The sequence below is a fragment of the Varanus komodoensis genome, unplaced genomic scaffold (genome assembly GCF_004798865.1).
Source record: "Varanus komodoensis strain SLA01 unplaced genomic scaffold, ASM479886v1 scaffold1, whole genome shotgun sequence".
In the NCBI taxonomy this organism is placed as follows: Eukaryota; Metazoa; Chordata; class Lepidosauria; order Squamata; family Varanidae; genus Varanus; species Varanus komodoensis.
Window position 1 is genome coordinate 2,977,842 of NW_025335268.1, and position 12,905 is coordinate 2,990,746.

At 42.6% G+C, this 12,905-nt stretch overlaps 1 protein-coding gene across 12 annotated transcripts in view; it reads right to left on the bottom strand.

Moving 5' to 3' along the window:
• ESRRG (estrogen related receptor gamma) overlaps window positions 1-12,905 on the bottom strand; it is a 637,351-nt gene that overhangs the window by 178,732 nt on the left and 445,714 nt on the right. For all 12 annotated transcript variants that reach the window (XM_044426675.1, XM_044425928.1, XM_044425845.1 and 9 more), the window contains one exon: window positions 3,425-3,840. In XM_044426675.1, the coding sequence (XP_044282610.1) occupies window positions 3,425-3,827 (403 nt within the window). In that variant the 5' untranslated portion in view covers window positions 3,828-3,840. The remainder of the gene's footprint in view (window positions 1-3,424; window positions 3,841-12,905) is intronic.

Here is a 12,905-nt window from a genome sequence, read left to right on the forward strand (position 1 = left end):
AACCCCAGTCCTCTACCAGCTTCACTGGCTTCCCATCGAAGTCCGGGCTCAATACAAGGTACTGGTTATTACCTATAAAGCCCTTAATGGCTTGGGACCTGAATACCTGAAGGAACACCTTCTTCCATATTTGCCCTCCCACCCCTTGAGATCAGCAGCAGAGGCATTCCTCCGGGAACCCTCCGTGAAGATAATAGGAGGCAAAAGTACCCAGAGGAGGGCTTTCTCTGCAGCGGCGCCCCATCTATGGAATGCGGTCCCCAGAGAGGTCTGCCTGGTGCCGTCATTATTTGATTTGCAGTGCCAGGTTAAGACCTTTTTATTCCAGCGATTATTTTAGTAAGTTTTAACATTGTCTTTTCTATGTTTTTAACTGCAGCCAGTGTGGGTTAGGAATTTATTTATGTTATATTTTATTTTATGCTGTAAGCCGTCTTGAGGCTTTTTGCAAATAGGATGGCATATAAATATTTTAAATAAATAAATAAAATGCGTTTCAGGGCCAGAGTGGCATGTACTCTTCTCATGAGGAGGATGAAACCTGGAACTAAAAGGTACAACCTTAAGTTATTAATTTATGAAACCTCCAGATACAGAAATGGAAAAGGCAGAAGAGCATGTCTCAAGGCTGCCATCTCTACGTATTCAGGCAGACCCTGAAAGTAGTTGGAGTCTACATATGCTGGGCGGGAGCATGGGGCAGTAGCTGAATGAGTCTGGTATGATCTTTGATCCCATGATGTGGAGTTGGGAGAGAAGGGCTAGCCAACTAGAGGTGCTGTGTACAGCTAAGATGCTTGCCCATTTCCAGGAGGACACTCCCAAATGGGTGGAACCCAGGGTACCCAAAAGGAAGGTTCTCAGAAGTAGTTTCTCATTTGGATTCAACAAACCACTCTGTGGATGCTCAGATATTCTTTCTTCACTGGTTACAGTTTGCTGGATGTACACTGCAGAATAAGGAGCTTTTGTCAAAGAATGGTCTGCTGGTTTGAAAGAGAGAGGGAAGAAACCTAGCTCCTGAACAAGTCCTAATATTTACAAGGTTTAGCGTTTTGTAATAAAGAGGAACATTTATCCCCTGCCCCTCTGGGACATAAAGTTTTCTGTTGCTTCTTATAAGTTGGATTTTAATTACTTTATTTAAAATTATGCCATTTTTCAAGATACTAATGCAACAAAATAAACTAATTCCCCCCCACCACCACCAAGTAATACACTATTTTAGTACTTGCCATTTTATTGCCTTCTTTGAAATGAAAGCAGTTTGGAACAACATGTAACTGAGTGAGAACATTTTTAGCAGGCAAAGGTATTTGCTCTGGATGGGAATTATTTAATGACAGCATTTCTGAGAATAAACACCAGAACAATTTGAATCCAATGCTGTTCAATTTGCAGATTTCACTGTATCAGCAATTTGTTTAGCTAATAAGCCACAAATGGATATACATATAGAGGTACAACCTTTTAGTAACACTGTAAGCTATTAAGTTTTCCCAATCATTATTACTCTTTCATCAAGTGTATTCATACTGCAGTAGTATGATGTACATCAAATGGTGGGAATATACATGGAAATGGGACCTGTGATTGTGAGTGCTTGCAAGTCGTGAAGGTTTGGTGTGGGGGTATGTTAACTCATGGAGAAAGCTGAACTGAATCTCAGTGGAACAGGGAATGTGGTTTCTTGAAAGCTGGGCCAGATGCCCAACACAGCAGCTTTATCAAAGTTGAGAACCAGCTGCTGCTAGGCAACTTTTGATTTAGCAACATGGAGTATGCTTCAGTTTTAATCATGCAAATAGAACTGAAAAGGAGGAGCAGGCTAGTTAAATAGTTGCCTGTATTACAGATGGACCAAAGTCTGCCTTTCCAGAGAGCTTGCTGTGGCTCTTTCCTTGTAGCTACTATAAATAACAGTTGTTTGGGGATGACTTTTTCAGGTGCAAACTGACAAAAAGAGACCAAATGCAGGCAATTAACTTGGCAGAAAGACCTATACTAGAAAGACAGCCATCACTCATTTTGGAGATAAGGAACACTATATTGGTTTAGGTTTAGTTTTCAATACAAACAGGAACAATACCACTAAGTAAGAAACTGCCTTAAATCAACTCTACCTTTATCACCTGGTGCTTCAAATCCTAAAAATATTGCTGTTTATAGATTGATAATATTACAGTCTATCCATCAATGCAAGTACTTAAGACTTTAGTTAGATAGTGTTTCAGCAGCGTTTTTCCCATAATGGCTTAAAAGTCAAATCTTTTCATGCTAATTTTGTTCATACTGACTATGACTTCTGATTATTTTTATTTTACCCTAGTGTTTCATTTATAGCCTGCTTTGTGTTATCAGCAAGGATTTTCTTCTCCCATCTAAATCTTGAAATCTTCTTTTCCTTTTTGTAGGCATTAAGGACTTCACTGTGACAACTAGACACAAAGATTATAAGTTTGTCTGTTTGCTTGTTTTTTGGGTAGTCTTAACAGATGAGTTAAACCATGCTTCAAAGTAAGTGGTTTTCAGTTTTGGCACTGAGAAAATATTTTCTCCAGACCAGGTTTGCCTGGGACTCTGTTTTTTGTTCCATGTATTTTCTGATATCTCTGACGGAGGTAACTGAAAGGATGTTTCAGTAGTGCACTGGAGAAGAACCATAGCTCAATGGCAGACCACATGTTCTGCAAGCAGATGTTAGGCTTAGTTCCAGGCATCTGAAGTTAGAAATAGCAGGTAGCACGTGATACTGAAAGACCGAGTGCCAGACAGTGTAATTTCCTATGCAATTTCCTATATCCTTTTACACTAGCCTTTCCCAAGCTTGTGCCATTCTAGGCATGTTTGGACTGCAACACCCAGAATTCACAGTCAATGGCCCTGCTAGACGGGAATTTTGGGAGTCACAGTCCAAATGTCTCTAAAGTCCACCATGTTGGGGAAGGCTGCTTTACACCTCTATTTTAACTGAGGCTTGCTTGATCTTTGGGAAGAGACTATATAGAAATTGCAACAGAAGGTTGAGAAAGATGTAATCTGGGCCAGTAAATGGGAAGCTTGTGGATAGATTAAGGGGAATCAGAGAGTTCTTCCTGTGGCAAAACTATCCTTTCATGGAGGTTTTAACTGGAATGTCTCCTAAAGTTTGGAAGTTGATTTTTACCATCCACATAAGAGTAAGCAAAAAAGATGCCCCTACCCTGGAAGATACATATTTGAATCAAAATGAAGAAAAAGCTAGTCATTTAAATTGTGCTGTCTTTATACTTACAGAGCTGCCACCAAATTACAGGAGAACTTAGCATTAACACAAATGGACATGACAAGTTAACAAAATAATTTTGGGGATGGCAAAGAACTGAAGAGTGTATGTGTTTTTTTTCTTTTCTTTTGGAGGAAAGAAGTATAATCAAATACTGACCTTGAATTGTCCTCTTGAAGAAAGCCTTGCAGGCTTCACACGAAGCCACGCCGTAGTGGTACCCTGATGCAATATCACCACACACCAAACACAGTCTTTTGGGCATTGAGTTCAGCATGTATTCACACTTGGTCTGTGAATCTTCAGCGATGGTACTGGAGCAGTCATCATATCGTTTCCTGACAGGCCCATTGCCCCCAAGACCTGGGGCAGAAGGGTAGAGCGGTGGTGAATCTAGCCCATTCTGATGTCCGTTCATGGTTGAACTGTAGCTCCCACTGGCGTCAGAGGAGCCACCAGGGCTATGGTGATTGATGCTATCCGTCAAGGAGGCGGGGCTTGATGGTTCCGTCTTGATATACGACGAACAGCTGGAATCAATGTGTCGATCCTTGCTTGACATTCTGCAGAGAAGCCTGCATTGTAAGGAGAGTGAGAGTGAGAGACAGAGAGAGAGAAGTTCCTGGACAGCATTACAAGGGCTAAGGACCACACATCATTCATTCATTGGTCAATACCTCTTGTTTTACATGTTTTACAGTGTAAGGCAATGACAGAGCTTTATCAAAGCTTCTGAAAGGCAGTAAACAAAACTTTAAAGAGAATGATTCTAATTTGTTTTTTTCTCTGTACTACCCCTTGCCAATTTTCTTTAAATCAACTCCCCAAATTCTGAACTTGTCATCTTCATGATGACACAGAATTCACTGCCTAACCCAACCCCAACCCATCTTTTGCTAGCAAAGAAAGTCAAAAATATTTCTTGCATTTGCATAAATAAATGTTTTGCTCTGTAATTGCTGTCTGTCAGCATGATTCACAAAGCATAACTGCATCTTCTATTGATTGAATTTCAGAATCTAGAATATCTATCTATACATAGAAAGAGAAGGATAAAATGTGTTATTTAGTAATAGATCATCTCAGTTTCCAACAAATAATTAAGGCTTGATTCTGTTCCACAAAGTGTAAGTGGAATGATTCATCAGCTTTGCCTGCAATTACTTTTTAGCTATTATTCTCAAGACTAACAGTAATTACAATGCAAGTATCCCATATATCCTGAAGTCCATATGATATGTCATCTAACATTTGGATGGGGTTGGGTAGGTTTTGCTGTTTAACTGGAGAAAATAGATAAAGTTTGCTTGTTACAAGGCAAAAACCCTTTACTTGGTCATTCCTCTTTAAGTAGCACAAGAATTTGAACTTGCAAATTATCTGCCTGTCACTGAAGAAAAGAGGAGGAAAAGATTGAAATTTTGGTTATAAGTAGCAAGAAGAGACAAAGAAGTCATAGCAAATCCCATGCTAAGTCTATTTTTAAAAACTTTTTCAAAAAGGGACTAAAGAAAATTTCATCCATTACACAAATGTGAATCCAGGTTAGAGGGATGTTCAAAAAGGAACTGTATCCAATCATAGCTCCCTGACAGGTGCATGCACACTTTACATTTTTAGGTGAAAATGTAAACATTTTATGCCTCAGAAATCTATTGTGAAAGCTCCCTACAATCTGGGTTAATTTGTTCAAGACTTTATAAAACTTCTTGAATTGTTATTAAAGTTTAAAAGTTTTACTGATTAACTATTTGACATTTAACATATTAAAACCAAGCAATAAAATCATGTACATTTACATACTGTGATATCTCATAAAAGGCTTTTTATGATTATACACAATGCAGACGTTTGTTCTACGTTAGAAAACAATCTTATTTCTAAAAATGTGAGTGTTCTGTCAAATCAGTGGAAAAAGCAATTGTCTTGCTGTCTTATCTGGCAAACTGTTGGATCTAATTTTTCAAACAGCCAATGTTCTTCCACCATGATATTTGACATATCAAGAGATGTGCTTAATTTGTGCACCATAAAACAAAGGCACATTTTTATTAACTTTTTCCTAACAGCAATTACTTCCTCACTGTGGGGGTGGGAGGAAGCTATCTGAGAGCTCCATCATTACTTTCACCTTGCTGGGCTTTTAAAAGGAAAGACCAGAGGCACTGATGTTACTTGGTGTTCCGAACAGCACAGCCTTGGTGCAGCTTGCTTTCTAACAGCATAAACCTAGGCATGTCCCGGCAGGAAACAAGTCTTAGAACTCCCAGCATTTCTCAGTCAGCCATTCTGAAAATGGTAGAACTTATTTCTACAATTCTTACACTTATTGTAAAAATGCAAGTATCAGACAAAGAAGACCTCATGCAGGATGGGGGTACAACTGGAAGCATGGAAAGTTCGATCCTATTCTAATTGCTGAAGTCTAGAGAAAAATGCTTCTCCCTAGCTTTTACTTTCTTTGGAAATCTGCATTCTCAGAAACTTGCCTCAGAAGCAGAGATAACTCTCATGCAATAAACCTCCTACTCTGACATGTTAAGCTCATACTCAGCAACCTCCAAACCTTTCACCACTGAGAGCAAGAAAAAAATGCAACATTTCTGGAGGGTATAGAAGTTCAGACTTGGATGGACTTCCTCTAGTGAGAAGGCAGCTCCAGAACTGAAGGGCAGCCACACAGAACATGTCCTTACCTGCCTTTGTAGTCAAATCCTGGAGGCACTGATAGCAGAGCCAGAAAATGCTGTGACAGTTAAAATAAATTGGGCAAAATAAGCTACAGTAGTAGGTAAATACTGAGAATTCTTTGACTGCTCACATATTTCCTTATAATGCCAAAAGCCATCAGATGGGTAGCTGGATAAATATTACATTGATGAGCAGAAATACAATCAGTATGGTAGCCCAATTGGCAAAAAGCCTTTCAATACGTTAGGCTATCTAAAGAACTAGGAAGGAAAGGTAAGGAGAAGAGTTCTAACATCTGCTCTTTTGCATCTGCTACATGTACCTACCACTACTAATGAGTATCACAATTTATAAACAGAGTTCTTTCACTCTTGCTTCTAGCTGGCCAAGCATTTTTCTCAAGTCAACATCTGAAAGTGAATCATCACCGACTGATAGCAGCTCTGTGAATTCCTTTTAATTCAGAGTACTCACATCACCATTCAACTTATTACCTTGCAATTACTGACAGGTCTCACATACATTATGATCTTTGGGTAGAGTCAGTAGGACATCCTTCCCTTTCTTCACCAACCCTTCATCCTGGCAGAGGATTTTATATAGCTATGATAAAAATGCCAAATAATTCTCTCACAATCTACCAATTAGACAATTTTATATAAGTGTTTGCTGCCTTTGTGTCAAACTTCCTGTTTTTACAAATATGGACTGTTAAAAGATTAACACAGCCACTGTAGTAAGGGGAGGGATATGACTGATTTTTGTGGGGATCCAGTAAGTGAACCAGACAACCTCTAGCCAGACAGCACTGGCATAATATAATATCAAGTCTTTCCTACAAAGAACTAAAAGCAGTGTTTCCTTGAATCATAGAACAGTAAAGTTGTAAGGGGCCAAGAAGGCCATCAGGTCCAACCCTGCTGTTGCAGGACACCGGCTTACATCATCCTACTGAGATGGCAGTCCAGTTTCTTTTTGAATGGTTCTAGTGTGGGAGAGCCCACAACCTCTCTAGGCAACTGGTTCCACTGTTGAATTGCTCTGACCGTGAGGAAGCTTTTCCTGATATCTAGCCTGAATCTGAGTTGTTGCAACTTGAAATGCTTATTCCACATCCTACACTCTGGTATCAGCAAGAACAGCTCTTGACCTTCCTCTTTGTGGCAGCCTTTGAGGTATTTATAGAGTGATATCATATCCTCCCTCAGTCTTTTCTTCTCAAGGCTGAACATGCCCAGTTCTCTCAATCTCTCCTCAAAAGGCAGGGCTTCCAAACGCTGGATAATTGTGGTTGCCCTCCTTTGGACCTTTTCTAATTTTTTCCATCTTACTTAAATATTGGTGCCCAGAACTGGACAAACTATTCCAGATGAGGTCTGACTAGTGAGGAGCAGAGGAGAACTACTACTTCTTGTGATATGAAAGGAATACTTCTATTAATGCATCCCAAAATACCATTTTTCCTTTTTGCAACTGCATCACATTGTAGGATCATGTTTAGCCTATTGTCCACAATAACTCCAAGTCTTTTTCTTTTTCAGTTCTGTATCTTCCCCCCACCCCCACCCCTTGTATTGATGCATTTGATTTCTTTTTCCTAAGTGGACGACTTGGCATTTGCACCTATTGAATCTCATTCTGTTACTTTAAGTCCAGCATTCAACTTTGTCAAGATTGCCCTGGATCTTCACATGGTCTTCTTTCTTTTTTAACCTCAAGTAGGTTAAGATGGGGTAGCTGAAGCTAAGGGACAGTGACTAACACAAGCTCACCAATGAATGTCATGCCTGACTGGGGATTTGAACCTGGGTCTTCCAAGACCAGTCTTCCATTCCAGCCACAGCACTACAATGACTCACAAGAAAATACAAAAGGTGGTCAATGAAGGCTAACTGGAACACATTAGGATTGAAATCTGCCTCCCGTATTTGGTGTTCCCAGGCAGCTAAATTAGTGGAATATGTAGTTGGCCACTGGGGGTGTAAATGGCAGACCATCATGCCCCACCAAGTTCATGTTGTGCTCTGTGGTGGCATAGTGGAGGGAAATGGCTGCTGAAGCATGCCAGGAATGCCACCATTGCTGTGTGACAAAAGGGCATTTTCAAACAAAAAAGTCAAGTCAGAAGCCAACAATTAAAATGAAATTCTCTCAGTGACCTGCAAAATTTGTAACAATTCTTTTCTGCCCCCAGAGAACATTGGGGTTCCCCCCCCCACATTTTCATCCTGTTCCAGCTTTCATGCATGTTGATGAAGAATGATTCCATTTGGAATTTCAGCACAGTACTTAAAAAAGAAAAAGAAAAACCTCATGCTAGCCTAGGGGGTCTGCTTAATATGTGGATTCCTTCCTTTTATTTTCCAAGAGCTCCATTTTGGCAATCACCAAGTTTGCTATTACAGGGAGTTTTGCCTAAAACACAGCTCAATAATAAAAGAGCTGCTCCTAATTTTAGCTTACATGGAAGAATTCTTAGAGCCACTATTACTTTACACCAAAAACTTAATTCCCTCTTCTTCTCTGTACTTGGTTTTCTGCAGATCTTTTATACAAGCCTGAAATATTCACAACTGTCTATAAATTCAATTGTCAGCTGGTGATTTTTATTCTAGACCTCACTTCAATCTGAAATTAGAGGCACTAAAATTCACATTAACTCTAAAAGGAATGTAGTGAATAGGACTTTATTTCAAAAGAACACCTTTTTGTCAGAAAGAGCTATTCTCAAGATGATGGCTTTATCTGCATTCAAAGTCCAATTCCACATTGTACTGTTAATACAGTTTTTTTTTAGGTCACAGCAGATTAATAAAAATCTTAATGTAGTGAACGTTTACCATAAGAAATAATGTGGGTCATATTTAAGTGTAAAATATTTATTTTAAAGCCATGGTGGGATTGTTTTCCTTAATTGTTTTTTATTTAATTGGTTGATAACTATAATTGCTCTTCCATGTGTACTGTCTAAGGATTAAGCTGATACAGCAGGTGGAAAGGTGCACATTTGTAGGGGTAAGTGCATGAAAATGCAGCTATGGAAGTATGGTTTATTATTATTATTATTATTATTATTATTATTATTATTAACATTTCTATGCCGCCCCTTGCCGAAGCCTCGGGGCGGCTTACAACACAATAAAATACATTGAAATACAATAGAACATAATAAATTACCACTAAATACAAAAATACAAAAAATACACTGAGATACAAACATAATAATATAAAATTAAAATTAACAGTATAAAATAAGTAAATAAAGAATATAGGAGGAGAAAAGAGAAGGAAGAAGAAGTTGCCCTGGCCAGATCATATATTTTAACAATTAAAACGATGTTCAAATAAAAAGGTCTTTACCTGGCGCCGAAAAACCAGTAACGACAGTGCCAGGCAGACCTCTTTGGGGAGTGAATTCCATAGGTTGGGTGCCACCGCAGAGAAAGCCCTCCTTCGAGTACTTACTCTCCTAATTTCTTTCATGGAGGGTTCCCGGAGAAGGGACTCTCCCGCAGATCTCAAGGGGCGGTCGGGCATATACGGACATAAGCGCTCATTCAGGTAGCCAGGACCCAAGCCTTTTAGGGCTTGATAGGTCATAATCAACACCTTGAATTGGGCCTGGGCTTCAATGGGAAGCCAATGAAGCTGACGGAGGACTGGAGTCATGTGAGCATAACGCCCTGTCCCCGTCAGCAACCTGGCAGCTCTATTTTTCACCAATTGAAGTGTTCGGACCGTCTTCAGGGGAAGCCCCACGTAAAGCGCATTACAGAAGTCTAGGTGGGAAGTCACCAGCGTGTGTGTCACCGTCGCCAGGCAGTCGTACTCCAGGTAGGAGCGCAGCTGATTAATCAGCCGAAGCTGAAGGAAGGCGCTCCTCGCTACCGCTGTCACCTGAGCTTCCAAAGAAAGCTCCGGGTCGAGGAGTACTCCTAAGCTGCGGACCTTGTCCCTAAGAGGGAGTGTTGCACCATTCAGGACCAGGTCAAATCCACCCTCTCCGAAGCCCGAGCCACCAACCAACAGGACCTCCGTCTTGTCTGGATTGAGTTTCAGCTTATTGGCCCTCATCCATTCCATTACCTCAGCCAAGCACCGGTTCAGCACAGCCACTGCCTCACCTGGATTAGTGGAAAACGAGAGGTAGAGCTGGGTATCATCAGCGTACTGATGATTCCGCAGCCCACACCTCCTGATGACCTCTCCCAGCAGTTTCATATAGATGTTAAATAGCAAAGGGGATAGAATGGAGCCCTGTGGTACTCCATGGCATAGCTGCCATGGCGCAGAGACATAGTCCCGCAGCACTACCTTCTGGAATCGACCGTTGATATAGGAGCGGAACCACTGCAAAGCAGTGCCTCCAACTCCCAATCTCGCTAGCCTATTCAGAAGGATACCATGGTCGATGGTATCGAAAGCCGCCGAGATGTCCAGAAGAACCAACAGGGATGCACTCCCCCTGTCCTTCTCCCTGCACAGGTCATCGTACAGGGCGACCAAGGCAGATTCAGTACCGTACCCGGGTCTGAAGCTGGACTGAAAAGGATCCAGATAATCAGTTTCATCCAAGAGTGCTTGGAGTTGTCCCGCCACCACTCGCTCCAACACCTTGCCCAGAAACGGGATGTTGGCCACAGGTCTATAGTTAGTGGCCATCTCTGGATCCAGTGACGCTTTCTTCAGGACCGGTCGTATTACCGCCTCCTTTAAAGGGGCAGGTACCCGACCCTCCCTCAGAGAAGCGTTAACCACTTCCAAGATCCAGGTCCCAATCCCGTGCTTGGAGTTATTTATTAACCAAGACGGGCAAGGATCCAATAGGCAACTGGTGGGACGTACTCGTCCAAGCACCTTGTCCACATCATCGGGCCGCAATAATTGAAATTCCTCCAATAATTTTGGACCAGATGGTAGCATTGGCGTCTCCCCAGAAACCTCTGATTCATTAGTGGAGTCCAGCTCGTGACGAATCTGAGCGATTTTCTCCCTGAAATGCCTGGCAAAGTCGTCACAGCGGGCCTTTGAGGGTGGCATCGGATCTTCCTTAGGACCCAGGCAAACCAGGCCTTGTACCACTCGAAAAAGCTCCGCTGGGCGGCATTGTGAGGAGGCAATGGAAGCGGAAAAAAACTTCTTTTTCGCCGCCTTCACCGCCACAGCATAGGCCCGATAGTGGGCTCTCAAGTGTGTTCGGTCAGATTCATCCCATGATTTCCTCCACCTACGCTCTAGTTGTCTCCCAACCCGCTTCATCGCCTGCAATTCAGGTGTATACCAAGGGGAAGAGCGGACTCTGCCCGGTGGGAGAGGACGCTTAGGAGCGATTGTGTCCACAGCCCTGGTCATCTCTCTGTTCCACAGTTCGACCAGAGCCTCGACAGGAGCACCAGTCTTGTCAGCCGGAAACTCCCCCAGGGCCTTCAGGAATCCATCCGGATTCATCCGGCTCCAGGAGCGGGCCCATACAATCGGGTCCGCACTCTTATAGAGGGAGAGGCCGCTCTCGAGCACAAACCTCACCAGGAGGTGGTCTGACCATGACAGGGGAATCAAACATAAATTCCTCACCCTCAGGTCATCCTCTTCCTGCCCCGTCGAGAAAACCAGGTCCAGAGTGTGTCCACGTTCATGGGTCGGGCCGATGACGTGTTGAGACAGGCACATGGCTGTCATAGAGGCCATGAAGTCCTGAGCCGCCCCGGTCAGTCCAGATTCGGCATGGAGATTGAAGTCCCCCAGGACCAACATCCTGGGGGTCCTCAACACCAGGTCCGAGATGGTCTCTGTCAGCTCAGATAGGGAGACTGCTGGGCAGAAGGGTGCACGGTACACCAATAGAATCCCCAGTCTGTCTCGTTCGCCCAACACCAAGTAGAGGCACTCCAGCTCTGGTCTCGAAGGGACCGGAAGACCCGTGAGAGAGATGGAGGCTCGGTAAACCAACGCGACTCCCCCTCCCCTCCCTTCTGGGCGTGAACAGTGTTGAACCAGATACCTTACCAGGGCGGGCACAATTGGGAGAGGGCAACATCCCCTCCCTCTCCCGCCCAGGTCTCCGTTATGCAAGCCAGGTCGGCCCCCTCATCCACAATCAAGTCATGGATGAGGGAAGATTTATTATTGACCGACCTGGCATTGAGCAGCAGCACAGTCAGGCCCAAGGGGTGGTTGACAAGGCTACCTGGCGCCCTCTGGTTGGGGGCAGAACCAGAAGGAGGGATAGGTGTCAGCCATCTGTCCATCCTTCTTCTACGTGGACACATTAAGCCCCTATTGCTGTAACGACCATTGCCCGTAACCATGCCAATGGCAGCACCCGTGTGTTCCTCAGGATATATAAACGTCGACATGGCCAGGGATGACTCAAAAGCATTGAGTAAAGCAGGGTAAAATTATAAAGCAGTTCGAAAGAGGAGAAAAAGAAAGATAAAAAGAAGAAGAAAAAGAGAAAAAAATCCTTCCCCTTCCCTAAGATTCAGCGGTAGGCAAGCCTATTTCAACAAAAGTCCTTGGCCAGCCCAGCCCCCCTCTCGTCCCCCGAACGGCTCCCAAACGGCAGCGACCCCTTTGGCCGCCGCCCTTGCTCTAAGAAAGACATATATAACATCCTGGAGATCACACCACTTTTTAAAAAACTAACAAACAAACAAACAAACAAGAAAAAAGGCATCTACAAACTAAATTTTCAAAGTTTTGGAATCATGCAGCATCCTCAGTGCATTTATATACTTGTGATTTTACACTTCCATGTTTTATTATTATGCAATGACCAGGCTTCCATACTTTCTATTATAGAAAGGTTGCTCAAGCTACAGCTCCACAGGAAAGAGAGAAGTTATTTCAAGCAAGGTAGCTCCTTAATTTGTGGAAAGGAGAAGCTGAGAATTCACAACCTCCAACAAAATATATATATATATATATATATATATATATATATATATAT